The 17262-nt window shown below is 43.2% G+C and overlaps 2 protein-coding genes across 3 annotated transcripts; one reads left to right on the forward strand and one right to left on the reverse strand.

Moving 5' to 3' along the window:
- Positions 1 to 703: 703 nt before the first annotated feature.
- On the forward strand, positions 704 to 6618 carry inpp1 (inositol polyphosphate-1-phosphatase). The gene is made up of 6 exons (XM_061784373.1): positions 704 to 958; positions 2096 to 2307; positions 2391 to 2451; positions 3481 to 3681; positions 3759 to 3933; positions 5314 to 6618. Exons 2-6 carry the CDS (start codon positions 2104 to 2106, stop codon positions 5801 to 5803), a joined length of 1131 nt encoding a protein of 376 aa, XP_061640357.1. The 5' UTR covers positions 704 to 958; positions 2096 to 2103; the 3' UTR covers positions 5804 to 6618.
- A 196-nt stretch (positions 6619 to 6814) lies between these two features.
- Positions 6815 to 16365, reverse strand: dnajc14 (DnaJ (Hsp40) homolog, subfamily C, member 14). Of its 2 annotated transcripts, none has more exons than XM_061784366.1 (7): positions 16257 to 16365; positions 12294 to 13687; positions 12071 to 12177; positions 9606 to 9725; positions 9361 to 9521; positions 9170 to 9272; positions 6815 to 8623 (listed from the first exon to the last, which is right to left on the reverse strand). In XM_061784366.1, the coding sequence occupies exons 2-7, from the start codon at positions 13500 to 13502 to the stop codon at positions 8320 to 8322; spliced, it is 2004 nt and encodes a 667-aa protein (XP_061640350.1). In that variant the 5' UTR covers positions 13503 to 13687; positions 16257 to 16365; the 3' UTR covers positions 6815 to 8319. The 2 variants fall into 2 exon arrangements, with proteins under 2 accessions (XP_061640350.1, XP_061640349.1); XM_061784365.1 differs by lacking the exon at positions 16257 to 16365 and adding an exon at positions 14815 to 16216.
- Positions 16366 to 17262: the final 897 nt, after the last annotated feature.

The raw sequence follows: 17262 nt of genomic DNA on the forward strand, positions 1-17262 counted from the left end.
CTAGACTGGCCTGCCTGCAGTCCAGACCTGTCTCCCATTGAAAATGTGTGGCGCATTATGAAGGGTAAAATGCGACAAAGGTTGTTGAACAGCTGAAGCTGTACATCGAGCAAGAATGGGAAAGTATTACACCTACAAAGCTTCAACAATTAGTGTCCTCAGTTCCCAAATGTTTATTGAATGTTGTTAAAAGAAAAGGTGATGTAACACAGTGGTAAACATGACGCTGTCCCACCTTTTTTGGAATGTGTTGCAGCCACAAAATTCTAAGTTAATGATTATTTGCTAAAAACAATAAAGTTTATCAGTTTGAAGATTAAATATCTTGTCTTTGTAGTTTGTTCAATTAAATATAGGTTGAACATGATTTGCAAATCATTGTATTCTGTTTTTATTTATGTTTAACACGTCTCAACTTCATTGGAATTGGGGTTGTATATGTGCCCTGCGATTGGCTGGCGACCAGTTCAGGGTGAACCCCGCCTCTCGTCCGAAGAGTCAGCTGGGATAGGCTCCAGCACGCCCGCGACCCTAGTGAGTATAAGCTGTACGGAAAATGGATGGATGGATGGAGACGCAGCTGCAACTGTTGTGCTGTTTTGTGACGTTTCCAATTGAAGGAAGCTAGAAGTCTGATTTGTTATGAACGCATCGCGCGCCCCCGCTTCCTGTTGCCCTCCTCCCCCTTGTGCGCGCGCTCCTCTTCACTCACTTCCTGTGGTTGCCTGGACTGAACGCACCAGCGCTCGCCTTCCTGGCTCTGACGTCAAGAAACTGTAGCAGAGCGCTAAAAAAAAAAAATCCATGAATCACTAATGCAAACGTGAACGTCTGCGACCATTCACATCAAATTATCCGTCAATTTTGGTGTTCGCTGGAGGACTGGCCGGGGGAAAGGTTCTTTGACCGAAGAGGACAAGACGAGATATTCAAAAGCAGCGTTCCAAAAGTGTTTTTGGTAAGCTTTCGAATTCCTTTGCTGCCGGTGAGAACCGAAAACATGCTAACATACACCATAGCCGCCCTGATAGAGAGCTGTACTCTTGGTCAATATCGCTCATGGTCAGTCATAAAACTGAGTTAAAGACAGAAGAGCTCAGCTGAGCTTCAATCTATTGGTTTTACCTGAGTGACACTCGGAGTCTCAGCGGTTTCGGCCGTTTTATTTTACCTACAACTAGTCGGTGATAAGTAAGGTTTTATGTGAACCTGTTCGCATCCAAAATATTTACCATCTACTTCTTGCAACTATTATAAATGTCTTTTTTCACAACATGTGAAAAGTGTTCGAGTACAACCTACAGACAGGTGACATGTTTACTAACAATCCTTTCACCTCTGCAATTATAAATAAATACTATGTTATGTAATGTTATTATGTCGAATGTGTATAGTTGTACAAATGTGCATTGTACGTCTCTTTAAAAAAAAAAAAAAAAAAAAAAAAAAAAAAAAAAAACATTTACCTTCATCGAAGACTTGACGAAAAATCTCCTGGCTCAACACCAAACAAAAATGTCACAAAAAGCATGTACTCTATATTGAAATAATGATCTTATCTCAATTTACTCACTATTGCCAGTGTGCAATCTGGGCCTGTTCAGTTGAACACAAAGCTATTATTCTGTTGTATGAATGACAACAGGTTAAGTATACCTTCCAACGCATAGTGACAGGCAGAACAATTAAATACTCTTCCATTAGATGGCAGAAGGAATAATCAACCTGTGTATCCACTTGTTGCCATTCATACAACAGAATAATAGCTTTGTGTTCAACTAAACACGCCAAGTTTCACATGTGTGACTAAATTGAGACGAGATCATCAGTATTTCAGCATATATGCTTTTTGTGACATTTTCGTGTGGTGGTTTGCCAGGAGATTTTTGTATTGTAAAAAGATGTCTCGGCTCAGGTTGGAAAACATTGCCTTAGAGAGAGGTGGCAAATTTAGAGCTGCAATGATCCACATCCTTCCGCCACACTTTTTTTCCCCCCACAAATGACCTATATTCATTTGATGCCATAATTAGCACATCAAAGACAAGCCGCCTGTCACACTTTCCATCTCTGTTTTGACTAAAATCTCAACAAGGTCCAGACATGGCCGAGCTGCTGAGGCTGATGCTGCGGGTGTCGGAGAAAGCTGCCAATGTGGCTCGTGTGTGCAGGCAGGAAGCGCCCCTCTTCCAGCTCCTGATCCAAGAAAAGACTGGAGATGACAAGAACAAAAAGTTTGTGCAGGACTTCAAAACGCTGGCGGATGTTGTCATCCAGGAGGTGATCAAGCATGATGTTGGCGCTCAGGTATGAGAGGTTACATTAACTCGTGAATGAACAAAGGGTGATTTTCCCCCCCATTCGTGTGCTTCTTCTTCTTATGTGTTCAGTTCCCTGAGATGGTCGGCTTTATTCACGGAGAGGAGTCTAACAAGTTTGAAAATGGACTCGGTAATGATCTTCAAAACAGCACATTGTGCATAAAATACTGAAACATTGAACAGCTGCATTCATAAATTTAAAAAATGTCAAATTAAGTCTGTGTAGATTCTCAGTCATCCAGGTCGTAGTTAGTTAGTTCACAAAGGTTGAATCAAGGCAATTGGACTGTGCTTGTTTGTTGAAGACATTTCACCTTTAATCTAAAAGGCTTCTTCAGTTCTAAATGTTCAGTGTGGAGTCCCTCTATTTATGCTCCTGTGGGTGTGTTCCCCGAGGGTGGTCAACAAAAGGGTATTGTTGTTGTTGTTGTTAGTGAAATGACTATACTGCAGACCAATCAGTGGTTCACTTGTCTTGTGGCAAAACAGCTTGTTAAGACCACTCTTTCTGTTGAATGAGGCAATCTTTGGGGGAGAGATGTCAGGACATTGTTATAGGCAGAGAATAGGTGATGCCCAAAGCTCCTCTGTTTAGAGACGGCTTTTCTTTTAACATAGATAGCTTGTTTTACACCTCTTTCAAACCAGCAGTCATGCCTATCCAGAATTTGGACATTGTTGTCCTTGAAGGAATGTCCCTTCTTCTAGATATGCAAATGAACAGCTGATTATGGACTTGAAGAAGCCTCCTGTCGATGCTGCGCCATGTACCTGTGCAGCAGCTGCTTAATCTCTCCTCACTGCACTGCACTGCGTTAACAACATTGCCGAGTTTGCTTCTCAGGATTTTGTCTTTGGGGTGAGATGTTATGTTTGGAGAAAAACCTTCTGAGTTTCTCGGAAGGTCAAATTAAGTCCACCTTTTCAGGTTATACTGCATTTTAGGTTCAGGAAAAGCAGAATATCCGAAGTTTTGTGAGTAGTGTACATCAACACAGATGAAAACATAGCTCCTTTGATCAAGGTAATGGGCTACAATTATGTACGTAGTCTTCAGGTGACGCAAATCCTCAATAAACAGAATATAATCTTTAACACATTAAAGCACAAACCTGTGTACGTGTCCTGTGATGGAAGCCTCCCATCCTCTTCCTCGCAGGGGAGAGTGTGACCGTGACAGTGCGCGGCACAGAGGAGGAGACCGCAGCGCTTCTGGCCACCGTGCTGGACGGTGACCTGACGGCGGCGGCGCTCCTGGCACGAGCCATCCACCAAGACCCAGCCACTGTCGACGCCAGCACGGACGGACTAACGGTGCCGCTCAGCCCTTCCGAGCTCGGCATCTGGATCGACCCGATCGGTGAGCTGGTCTTCAACGTAGCGGCAAAGCTGAATGTCAACAGGGCTTTAACTGTGTTTGTCATCTGGTTAATTCAGATGCCACCAGCCAGTACATAGAAGGTCGTGAGGAGGTTCTGGAGGAGGGGCACCTATCACCTTCGGGTCTGCACTGTGCTCTGGTCCTCATCGGGGTTTACCTCCGCAGCACAGGTGAGCCCGTCATGGGTGTCATCAACCAGCCGTTCAACCACAAAGACCCTGCAGGTGGAAGGTGAGCTGCACGACGGCTGTTCTTCTCACTTGGAAACAGACAGAATTACTTTATCCTAATTTTTTTGTCTTAACAAAACATTTTGTACAATTCTGTGCTTTCAACTTTGGGAAAGAACCTTTTCTGATCCAAGGTTTTTACTACCAAGTGTCTATGTAGTGTATAGTGGAACCTAAAATTTGTTCTGTGATGCTTGTTGTAATATAAGAAAAAAATACCAACGACCAACAATTTCATTTGGAAATAATGTAATAGGTGGCACAGTGGAAGACTGGTTAGCACATCTGCCTCACAGTTCTGAGGACAGGGGTTCAAATCCCGGCCCCGCCTGAGTGTGGAGTTTGCATGTTCTTCCCGTGCCTGGGTGGGTTTTCTCCGGGCACTCCAGTTTCGGCCCACATCCCAAAAGCATACGTGGTAGGTTGATTGAAGACTCTAAATTGGCCGTAGGTGTGAATGTGAGTGCGAATGGTTGTTTGTTTGTATGTGCCCTGCGATTGGCTGGCGACCGGTTCAGGGTTTACCCCGCCTCCCACCCGAAGATAGCTGGGATAACCTCCGGCAGCCCGCGAGCCTAGTGAAGATAAGCGGTAAAGAAAATGGATTGAAGGATGGATGGAATCATGTAATATTTGATTTAATCTGTTACAGGCTTGATCATAAATGTATGATGAAGATAAGATATTTAATTCATTGTATGGTTCATAATATATTGAGAAGCTGGACCCTTTCCTATGACAGATAACACTTTTACTCTTTGCCATCACTGCTACCCTTTTGCGGTGACAACTCAAATAACACAAACAAACCGTGGAGAATATCCTGTAGATGCTCACTGAGCTGTCTTTCGATTTGCTGACATGTGACATGACATCGTGCATGATGTTTTTTGGTGACTTCTGAGGCACATTTTTCCGCAGAAATGTTCTCCGCATAATATGAATTTTAACTTTGGAGGTTCCACTGTGTCTGCTCTATAGCGGCAGACCCTACTGCTTTGATCAGTTCAATATACAGTGGATCTCTTTACAATTTAACAAATGTGTGGAAATTAATACAAAATGAGGAGTAGATATTTAAATGTTTGGGGACCTCATTTGAGAAGGAAAATCATTTTTCTTCATCAACAGGGTTCCTGAAGTACACAAATGCAATGTGATTGAAAACTTGAGTATACATGGAACAAATCTGATCAGCATCATCAGTTGCTTTTGTAATAGTTTTAAATTGTAAAGATGCTTTGTGGGCACCCTGTATATTTCCATGTTTCTTTAAAAAAGATTTAGACAATCATTTGTGTCTTCATTTGCTTTAGTCTGCATTTGTCTCTGATTATTGTCCGATTACGCAAGTTATTCTGACCCGATCATTTGCTTCCAGCTGGAGCGGGAAGTTCTTCTGGGGCGTGTCCTGCGGCGATGTCAACGTGTGCTCAGTGTCACATCCCAGAACTGGACCCGAAGGACGTCAGGCGCTGTCAGTGGTGTTGAGCTCCAGCGAGAAGCAGGTGGTGAAGGAGACTCTGGCCACGCTGTGCGGACCAGAAAAGCTGATGTACGCCTCGGGAGCTGGCTACAAAATCCTGTGCGTCATTCAGGGCCTGGCCGGCGCCTACGTCCTCTCAGAAGGAAGCACCTTTAAGTGGGACTCCTGCGCGCCTCACGCACTGCTTCGAGCCCTTGGAGGGGGCGTGGTAGACCTGACGAAGAGTTTGAAGTGCAGTTCTGAGGCGAAGGTAGAACTGACCTATCACCAGCCTTACACCGAGGGTAAAGGTGCTGACCGCTGGGCTAACTACGGAGGTCTGGTGGCATATGGAGACTGTTCCCAGCTCAGCAGCATCATGGGGGCTCTGAGAGGAAAGCTGTAGTTTCATTGTTGACTATATCATCCTGTACTTTATTGTAGAGAAAGGTCTGTTGGTATTTTATTTGTAAAAATATTTTAACCAAATATATATGAAAACTTGCATATATGACATATGGGCCAAATGATCGTAAGCTCTTGGGATTCAAGTGAAGTGTGAATATTCAGCAAACGAGTGTTTGTTGGTAAGATTGTACAGACAAGTTTTCTATTTTTTCTTAACATACCTTCCAGAGAATCTTGTAAAAAGCTGACACAAATGACTTTAAGAACATGTGGACAGTGTGAGGAGTGGAAAGGTATTGTGGCCTCCTCAAGAAGAGTGGAAAGTATCATTTCATTGTTGAGCTGACCTGTCTGAGGCTATAAATATGTCAAGTGGATGGAGTGGTGTGCAGCCATGTGCACCTCTCAAACAGCTCCTTGTAAGGAGAGCATCCAATCACATAAGCCAACCAACTGACTTCCTTTAACTGGTCACAAAGGAAAGACAATGAGGCCAAACAATGAACCATTTGCAATAGAATATTGGACCTACAATACTGTATATCATTATTGTTCGTCACTTTGTTGCTGATATGTGCATTGTGAACAGGGAAACAAAGATATATACACAAACCAGGGCAAACCTGTTGCATTTAGGAAATTATCTTTACTTTGAAAACCAGAGAAAGCAGCGGAAACTTACCCAAGAGTGATTTTTTGTTTTTGTTTTAAACGGTCTGCCAGCCAGGTAACAAAAGACCCTGATGATTGTCAGATAAATATTTTACAATATTCCTGCATATTCTGTTAAAAACATTAAAACAAAAGAAAATATTGGTAGCTCTCCCATTGTCCTTTTGAATGTTTAAGCAGCACCCATAATGTCCATCTACATTTTCATGCTGAGTTGAACGTTTGATGAGTCTGCTAACACAAATTTTCTCCTTGTTCATGGAAATTAGACAACCTAAACAAGGACGGCAGACCAAAAATTGCACATCATTGGAAAAAATAACCCAAAGCCAAAACGTAAAATTGTGCTACTTTATAAGCAAAATATAAATCTGTCCTTTCAGTTGTTCTAGTGCCACTGCAGAGTATCAATCTCATTTCAAGCATTTACAAGCCTTTGTGGGTCTGGCATGGCTCATCTGATTGGACACCACAAATGCATAAAAGAGCAATTTGACACACGGGGGAACATGGCAGCATCCTGCTTCAACACGCTAAAACTAAAAAAAAAAAAAAACAGGTAACCACTTCCACTCACAGAGGCATCACAATGCAGCTGCATGCAAACAGCTTGGGCTCATCCAACACTGTCAAAGGTCACAGGCCCTTAACAAAAAAAGGAACAAAATTCACTCTCTACTGAAAAGAACAAAAAGATGGCTTTTATCACACACCCCGCTTGCTCTGGCAATCTTCATACAGTATGTGTAAACGCTTTAGTTTTCCGAGTTATTTTAACTGATTATGACCTTTTAAACGTTTTAATTACCATTCAAATTCAGTTACTTTAGACACACTAAGATTTAGGTTGCAGAGACAGTATGCTAAAATTAGTGTTTGTTTGACGTTTAACTGGTGGTGTAAAAACTGTGCTTTGATGAACAACAGAGGGCAGTATAGACCAATCACTAGGCCCGTCTCGCCTTTGAGACCATTTGAAACCTCTATGCACGAAGCACTGCTATGTTGGGCTTAAAACGGCATGTCAACCTCCGGTTGGCATGTAATCAGATAGTGACAAGATGAGAAACATGTTAAAAGAGGTTATTTTTCAGGCAGATGGCGTCCCAGTAGCTTGGTACATTGACAGTGGAAACTCATGCCATCTGACCTTTCCACCACCAGAGTTCTCAATTTATTGTTGTGCATATAGATGTTTTATCTTATTTTTTTTTTTTGTAAGTTCCAGATTCTATAGCATTGATGGTGGCTCCCTCTTTGACGTTTAACATATGCTACTACTAATTTGGGACTGAGCTCATTGGGATCTCAAATTTAGGAAGTATAAGAGAAACAAGACTTCTTTTTTTTTTTTTTTTTTAAGTAACTGCTAGCATGGATGTTTACTGAAATATAGTTATGTAACACTGACGCAGTGCTGCTGACAAGGTCAATATTGTCATATTGATTAGCTGATTATGGTGAGCCATGCCTGGTGTCACGATGGCTTGTGAAGATTTAGTTTCCAAAGGAAGTGAGTGACTCGAAGTGGCAAAGAGCAGGTAAATAAATGGTGCGGGAGTTGGTAGGAGAGGCTGCAGAAGAATGGCAAGGCTACAGTCAGTGTGAAGTTGAAGCCAAACTAAGGTGAAATGAGGGGTAACGAATGCACCATCGCTGACACCTCTTGAACCTTCAAACATGTTAAAGGAGCCCACAGCTCATGTTCAGGTCTTGTGGGACCTCAGCTTTCTCAAGCAACATAATAAATCCCCTCTCGCTGAGATGTCAGCAAGACCCCAAACCAGCCTGTGCTAAATGAGTCCCTGGGTTGTTTTAGTAGCCGTCCTGTCTCAGCAGACTTCACCTCTGGAAGGGCTTGCGGACCTTCTTCTTCCTCCGAGGCGGAGGTTTTCCGCCCTCGGCCCACGGCTCGCTGGGCTCAGGGCGCTGGGCCCCCGGCATGAAGAAGCCTGTCTGGCCCGGAGGAGGAGAGAACGGGGGAGATCCAGCACCGGGCGGGGGATGGTGAGATGGACCTGAGGGGAAGAAGCCCCCGTTGGCTGGCATGTCACTGGGGGCTGTTCCCTTGAAGATGCGGTTGAAGAAGTCCTGCAAGTCGGCTGGATTGGCTGGACCGGGACCGGAACCGTGCTCCGAGTGTGGCCTGCAAGTAAGAAGGGAAAAGGGAAGCTGTGTGAATAAAAGAGCCTCAAATGTTAAACAATTATACAAGAGGGCACCTCCTGCTGACTAAAATATGGAACCCATGGACCAATAAAGCTCTCACTGATCGAAGAGATGATAGACAGAGATTTTAGAAGAGATGATTAAAGGAGGTTTGAAGACAGAGCACATGTGGTGGAGAAGTAGAAAAAAAATTGTAGAAGATGGGACAGAATAGCTAGAAAAGAGAGAAAAACAAAGAAGAGATTTAAATTTAGAGATTAGATCATGAGAAAATAGTGGAATGTGCAAGAGATGATTGAAGAACCAGAGAAGGAAGACATCACAGAAGAAATGTAAGCGATATTAAAGGTGAGCATGAGGTGAGACGGTTGAGGTGACGGAGAAGAGATGAGGAAAGAAGAGAGATGTGATGATACATGTCGTGTATGGACTAAACGGTAGAAGAGATAATAGAACAGATGATGTAAGAGAGAGTAGATGATGGACATGCGGCAAATGGTTTGTCCTGGGGGATTGGTGTCACCTGTTTCTGGCGGCATTGCTGTTGTTCTTGGACCCAAAGGAGATGTGATAGGGCACACGGTGTGTGTCTGGAGAGATGAGGATCCTCTGGCAACCCGCCCACTCTGAAACATGACAGAACGATGTCACAGACACAAAATCCTTCCACGCTATGCACAATGTCTTTTTTGTTTTGAACTGAAGCAGCATCACCTGTGATATCATAGACTTTGCCGTCCATACAGGCAAAGTATGTGATACGTAGGCCCAACATGCTGGACTCAGCCCACAGGTCCCCCTCTTCAGCGCTGTGGCGACGACTGCACTCAGCACAGAAACGGGCCTCTGTGAGTTCTCGATCCATCTCAAAGCGCCTGCGGTAACAAGGACACATCAGTGGTTGTCATTCTCTTCTACACGCACGAAGACACACTTTTCCGCTGTGTGCGAATACATACTTGTGCTTGCCTTCACATTTGGTACACATCATGGTGTTCATGGCTTCCTTCAGATCGTCCTGCAGTTTGGTGAGGAACTCGTTCATGGACTTGGACAGCTCGGTTGCCGCCATGCGCTTCCTGTGACGGGAAAGCAGAGCGTTGGATAACGTGGACTTGAATGTACAGGTATGATAAAAGACAGATTCCATAGGCAGCCATGATGTATGAGAGACAGTGGCACTGAAGAGACAACAGGAAGCAGAGCTGGAGGTGGCAGAAATGAAGATGTTGAGGTTCGCTCTAGGAGTGACCAGGTTGGATAAAATTAGAAATGAGCTCATCAGAGGGACAGCCAAGGTTAGATGTTTTGGAAACAAAGTTAGAGAGAGCAGATTTTGATGGTTTGGACACATCCAGATGGAAGCGAGAGTGAGTATATTGGTAGAAGGGTGGTCAGGATGGAGCTGCCAGGGAAGAGAGCTAGAGGAAGACCAAAGAGAAGGTTGATGGATGTAGCGAGGGAAGACATGAGGGCAGTTGGTGTTAGAGAGGAGGATGCAGGAGATAGGCTTACATGGAAAAGTATGACACGCTGTGGCGACCCCTAACAGCACAAGCCGAAAGGAAAAGAAGAAGGAAGGGGGCAAACACTTTCAAACCACTGTACCTTGTGAGTTATTGTTAAGCGTACTTAGGTCAATTGAAAGGTGCGATACAAAATCCAAGCTATCCTTATTTCTCTCATTATTATTATGGCAGAGACAAGAAGGTGCCACACTAGCGGAAAAGGTCCGCCAACATCAATTGATTAAGTCTGTACATTTTTTCTGTCTTTTTGTGACCCTCCAGAAGGAGGACCAGCCTCAATGAGAGAGGAAAAAAAATAAGTATACTGTATAGAGGGGGTCCATAATTTATGATGTAGCTCCGTTACTACAGTGACGACATAACCCTAATTTGTTTGAAGCCACTCACTTTTCAAGGGAGCAAAAGTATTGGAACAGACATTATTAAATTAATTAAAGTGAATAAATTTAATATTTGGTGGCATAACCCTTACTTTCAATAACTGCATCCAGCCTGCGACCCATTGACTTCAACAGACTGTTGCATTCTTCATTTGAAATGCTTTTCCAGGCCTTTACTGCAGCCTCTTTCTTTTTTTTTCTGGGTGTTTCTCCCTTCAGTCTCCTCTTCAGAAGGTAAAATGCATGCTCTATTGGGTTAAGGGCCGGTGATTGACTTGGCCATTCTAAGACCTTCCACTTTTTTCCCCTGATGAAGTCTTTTGTTGTGATGGCAGTGTGTTTTGGGTCATTGTCTTGTTGAATGATGAAGCTTCTTCCAATTAGTTTGGATGCATATTTTTGCAAATTTCCAGACAAAATGGTTTTGTAGACTTCAGAATTCATTCTGCTGCTACCATCATAAGTTACATCATCAATAAAGACTCGTGAGCATGTTCCAGAAGCAGCCATGCAAGCCCAAGCCATGACATTACCGGCACCATGCTTCACAGATGAGCTTGTCTGTTTTTGATCATAAGCAGATCCTTTCCTTCTCCATACTTTGGCATTTCCATCAGTTTGGTAGAGGTTAATCTTGGTCTCATCAGTCCATAAACTTTTGTGGCTCATCTCTGTACTTCTTTGCAAAATCCAAGCGTTCTGATTCATTTTGCTGATGAGTGGTTTGCATCTTGTGGTATGGCCTGTAGATTTCTTCTCTCGAAGTCTTCTTCGAACAGTGGATTGTGATACCTTCACCCCTCCCTTGTGGAGGTTGGCAGGGATGTCACTTACTGTTGTCTTTGGGTGTTTCTTCACAGCTCTCACATTGTTTCTGTCGTCAACTGTTGTTGTTACCCTTGCCCGACTTGTTCAATGTCTGTTACTCAGTACGCCACTAGTTTCTTTCTTTTTCAGGACATTCCAAATTCTTGTATTGGCTATGCCCAATGTTTGTGCAATAGCTCTGATTGAGTTTCCCTCTTCTCTCAGCTTCAAAATGGTTTGCTTTTCTCCCATAGACAGCTCTCTGGTCTTCATGTTTGCTTAACAGCAAATGCAGTTTTCACAGGTGAAACCCAAAGCCAAAAACAAGCACTATCTAATGTTTAAGCAATCAATCTAAAAGGCAGAAACCTGAGCAACTAGAAACACCGATCAGTCACATGTTCCAATACCTTTGCTCACTTGAAAGTGGGTGGGTTCAAACAAAAGGAACTGACCTTGCCGTTCCAATACTTCTGGAGGGGATTCTATATTGGTATTGTCATGAACCGGAAAAACAGTACACTGGAAGTCATGGGGGTATTTTGGTGTTTTTTTTTTTTTTTTTTTCAAATAGTGATTAACTTCTTTAAATACTTCTGTGACAAGAACGTTACAAAAAGGAGTTGTATCTACCAGCATTGTTGAATGAATTGTGTTTGTTTTAAGAGATTCCAGTGGACACTATTTTGGCATGTTACTATCACTCACAATTCATACTCTCTCCGTGTTTCTGGGTTACTGACAATATCCCAGGCAGCCCGCAGTACTTTGAATGCCTCACCAGCTCGTGGGTGTTTATTCTTGTCTGGATGGACCTAAAAGAGACGGCATGGAAAAAAAGGTTCTATGAGTAAAGAGACAATTTATTAGTCATCCCGTCATCTAAGGCAATCAATAGAAGCATTTGAATTGTGTTTTTCAGCTCACACACCTGGACAGCCAGCTGTCTATAGGCCTTCTTTAGCTCAGCCTCAGTCGCGTGGACCTCCACGCCGAGCACCGTGAAGGGATCAAGCTCATCTTCTGGGACCTCTGCCAGGGCCAGCAGTCTTTCCAGCTCCTGGCCTGGCGGGCCTCTCCCAGCTCGTCCCGGTGACTCGAAGCCGGGCGTGTGAATGTGTCCATCCCTCCTGAAACGCTTTCTGACTCTTTCCACAAAAAACACCAACCTCTTCCAAAAATGTGTATCCTGGAACGTTGTCCAATACCGTTTTCCCCTCTCTCCACCAAGCCAGATCAAGACACTTTTCACCCGCTGGGACCCGAGCACGAGCAGAGCACAAAGAAGTCTGAGAGTCGACAAGGCAGCTTGTTTAGTCCACTTGAGTGACCCAACAACTTTATCCACCACATCCGTGCCTGCGCATTTCATCCATTTTAAAATCCGACTGGCATCTGCCTTCATTCCCGGAATGTCAGTGATCTTTCCCATGAGCTGCTGCCCCAAGCGGAAAAGTTTCAACCCTCCGGTCTCCACACCAATGCCACAATTGTGAGTTAATGTGACAATAATTTCAATCATCATGTGGACACAGGAGATGCACCAGACGCTGACAGACTCCGACAGCATTTCTTTAAAAGCAAAGACGAGTTGTTTGCCCGTGCGCCTGCGGCCGCGGTTCAACTGATGATGGTGATGGTTGCGTCTGCGGGCCTGCTTGTGTCTGCCGCTGCTCGACACAAAACCACCTTTTTGAAAGGAGGGCGGCGTGAAAGCACTTTGATTGCTCTGCTCAGAAAATGATGCGCTGTTCCTCAGTTTGCACTTCCTTCCTGATCCGAAGCTCCTCCAGGTCGACTCCCCGTTCAGGTGCTGCGCCTTCGCAGATTCATCGTCCTCTTGATTTATGACTCGGGAGTCCACGTGACCATCAGCGCTTTCGTGTTCCATTCCGTCAGAAACCTCCTCGGTATCATCTCTGCCCTCCATAGAGCCACAGCACTCCACATCACCAATTCCAGAGTCGTGAGGTGTGGCTGAGTTTGGGATGTCCTGAGCATTCACTGTGTACTCACGGTTGTCTTCCGCTGCTCTCGTCACCCGACCCGACTTAATTTCTGAAGGGGAATCACCATCGGAGAGCTCCTCATCAGAATCTGTAAGGGCGTCCATCTCCCTCTCAGCTGCCACTCTCTCCATCTTCCAATCTCTTATTTCTAAGCGGTGCAAATAGATTCTTGTGGAAGATGATCTCCTAAAGCCATAATCCGTTGCAATATTCTCCCCAGACTCTCACTCCAATGTGAGACTGGGGGCTTCGAAGGTCCACCATATCAGCAGCTGATTCAGGCTTTTAAATATTTGCCATTGTGCAGCAGAAATATCTGAAAATAAACACCACATTATAAACATGGCACAAATTAAGGACATTTTCTTTGTTGTAATGATGCTTGTTGACAATAAATTTTATACTTTTGGGAATCTTTATTTGCCTTTTAAATAGTGCCAAATTTATAAGGTCCATGAATTTTTGGGATGAACAGCAGAGCTGATTATGCTGGTAAAAAAATTTGCCAAATCTTCTCTACCAATGCCAACCAAACATTTTATTTTGCTGACCCAGCAGTAGCAGAAGCTCAAAACAAGAGTCAACATTCTCGTAACCCATGTAATCAGCTCTACTGCTCATCCCACAAATGGATGTTTCTTTCAAATAAGGCACCATTTAAAATGGAAATAAACAGGCTTTCCAATCGTATAAGGTCTATTTCCAAGAATAATTGTTACAACAAAGAAATAATCTACCAAACATAATGTTCCTTATTTTTTATGCAATTTTTAGTACAAGCAGGAACAGATATACAGATATAACGAGTAGGGTTGGGCATCGCGAATCGATTGGAACCGGCACTAATGTTCCGGTTCTCCCGGAACCGTTCAAATAAAAAAATTTCGGTTCCCAGTTTCGATGCCTAGTCCTCCAGCCACGGAGAAGTGGTGGCGAAAAGCAACGAAGAAGCGGCGTGAACCAACAAAGAAGAACGGGCACGATGACGTGCTTGTGCCCAATGGTAGCGGCGGCGAACAAAAGTGTGTCTTAACTTTGTTAAAATGAATGACCAGTCGCCTCAGTGCAACACTTGGAATAAGATTATATTGTGAAAAGGAGTTTTTCCCGATGTGTAGCATCTGACGCGCTCCGAGCCTCAGCCTACACCGCGCGGAGCTTCAGTGAAGTCAAGTCTTCAGTCACTTGAGTGATTGAAACAATAAAATACGTCTATGCCAACATTGAGACAGATAACAAGGTAAACGGTTGCTTGCACTTTTGCACTGATGGTTTTTTAGCGTTTATTTTAGTCTTCAAACCAACGTAAGCGCCGATGACAAAAAAAAAAAAAAAAAAAAAAAAAAAAGCTTCACATTGGGCTAAAACCTCACCATAGCAAATTTACATCACAATGAATTGGGACAAAATTCACGTAAATGTCACAGTATCACAAACACTAACCTTGTGCCTCATCGGTGAAAATCGGGAAAGGAATCAGCGTTTTATAGCATTTGGTTCCATCCATTAAAAAAAATAAAAATAAATCACCGGTGCCGTGTGAAGTTACTTTTCGTGCCAAAATGCTGAGTTCCGGTGAGTACCCTTCCAAATAAAAGGCTACAAGTTTAAAACAAGAAGTCCCATTAAAACTTGCACATATAAACCATTTGACATGACGAAACAGAATACAGGGGCCATTTTAGTCTATGCTGCGGGCTGCTAAGGAAATGGATGTTCATAATTTGGACACCCATTATTTAAACCATGCAAACTTTTTTTTTTACCCTGGCCCCTAAAAGAATCGTAATCGAGAATCGTTTGGAACCAGAATCGAACTAAGGAACCGGAATCGGAACCTGAATCGCTCAAATTCAAACAATGCCCAACCCTAATAACGAGGTTCAATAAAAGAGCTGTATCTAATACTCTACTTTTACAAACGATAATAAGACACTGCCAATGACATTTGCAATGATAAAGAACTACACTCCATCATAATAAGAGATGTTTATAGGCCTTTGGCCCCCGTCTTATAACTATATTAACACATCTCAATAAGTGTTGTGTTGCAGTCCATGTGTTGACTTATTATGAACGTCAGACCTTGGAATCATTAAAAATTTTCAGATCATTGTCATAATCACATCACGAATAAACAGAACGCCAATCTACCATTCAATTCAACTTCAAAGTAGCTTCTATAGAAAAATTGCACTGTGTACTGATGTTGGTAGATCATTAAACTGCATTTCTGTATATATCCCGATAATAAAAATTAAGTCACATGAAGAAATTCGAGTATGCATTTTAATAAAATTGACAAAGTTCAACTTTTTACATTAACAAAATAAAGGCATGTCACTGGATGTTTAAGTCCTTCCTGATAAATAAACGTAGGAAACAGTTTGACTAAAAGCCGATATAATGTGGATTCGTGGTGCGATTGTGTTGGGAAGCTTAACCAGTAGAAAAACAAAAAGCCACTTTCCTTTTCATGTTTAATGCCAGCCAAGTACATGAGAGGCGGCTAATGTTAGCAGACGCCCTGATTTTTAGCCTTGGGAAACACCAGACCAAAAAAGGAAGGCGTACAGCCGGGTTAAAGGAGTTAAATTTAGTTCCCTTGCCTATCAGCTTTTTCGCTAAATTCTGAGGAAATGCGTCGATGGAACAAAAACACAATTACAGTTTGTCCTTTAACGAGCAAATGTGTCATCGATGAGCTAACTATTCGCTAGCGACGAGTGGTAACAGTTAGCTGATAAACCACTGTTTCGCCCTCCTGTGGGAATCCAGCAAGAAGTCTAAACGTAATTTGGACAGCGGGGAGAAGGACATGTGCATTTTTCATGTGCATTCAAGTATCCTAGGTAGTAAATGTAGCTCTCGGATAAGTGTGTAACCTTGTTTGTGAACAGACTGCCAGCTGCCCGTGTTGTTTTTATGGTCGTCTTCTTCTTCTCCTATTCATTTTTTGACTTCCTTCTTGCTTCTCATTCGGCTTTTTTTGACAGACTTTTCCTGAGTCCACAAAACACATGTGAGCACTACTGCCACCTATTGACCAGGACCCGGAAACATCCCATTGCCAATGTGAAGGATTTTTCACCAAAAAGTAAAGACACAAGACAGAACGGTGCATTTTGAATTCTAATTTTGGGGAGGTTTTATATTTACATTTATATTTACATACTTATTAATAACTAAACTAAACGTTTTTGTATTTAGTTGTTCTCAGCTCATAGGGTTTCTTATATGAGTCATTTTAGTTCTATTTTAAATATAATTGTGCGTGTTTATTTCTAACCTACCATATTGTTCTTCCCAGTTTTTCCCTGTTCAGGTTTGAAGTTTTGGATGAGCCTTCTCCAAATGTTTCCAAATGGCCCCCAGTGACCCCCCCCCCCCCCCCCCCCCCCCCCATCACACACCCACCCACACACACACACCGGGTTCCGCCACCTCTGTAGACACAGCAAATTGATGGATAACTAGTTTAGAAATTGGCTGTTGGGTTTTTGTATATAGGCTATGGCTCTGCTGTGTGTAGTGTGCATGTTCTTCCCGTGCTTGCGTGGGTTTTCTTAGGGTACTCCGGCTTCCTTCCACATTACAATAAATAAAAATGCATGTTCAGTTCATTGAAGAACCTAAGTTGTTCTAAGATGTACATTTGAGTGTGAATGGTTTGCTTGTAAGTGCCCTGGGTTTGGGAGTCAACCGGTCCAGGTTGATCTTCACCAGGGTCACTGGCGTGTGGGAGCCTATCCCAGCTGACTCTGGGCAAGAGGCGTGGTACACCCTGAACTGGTCGCCAGCCAATCGCAGGGCACACATAGACAAACAAAAATTAACTCGGACATTCACAACTACAATTTAGGCTATTTTTACACTGCAAGTCAGTTCCAA

This window comes from Phyllopteryx taeniolatus, chromosome 9, assembly GCF_024500385.1.
Source record: "Phyllopteryx taeniolatus isolate TA_2022b chromosome 9, UOR_Ptae_1.2, whole genome shotgun sequence".
Lineage (NCBI taxonomy): Eukaryota > Metazoa > Chordata > Actinopteri > Syngnathiformes > Syngnathidae > Phyllopteryx > Phyllopteryx taeniolatus.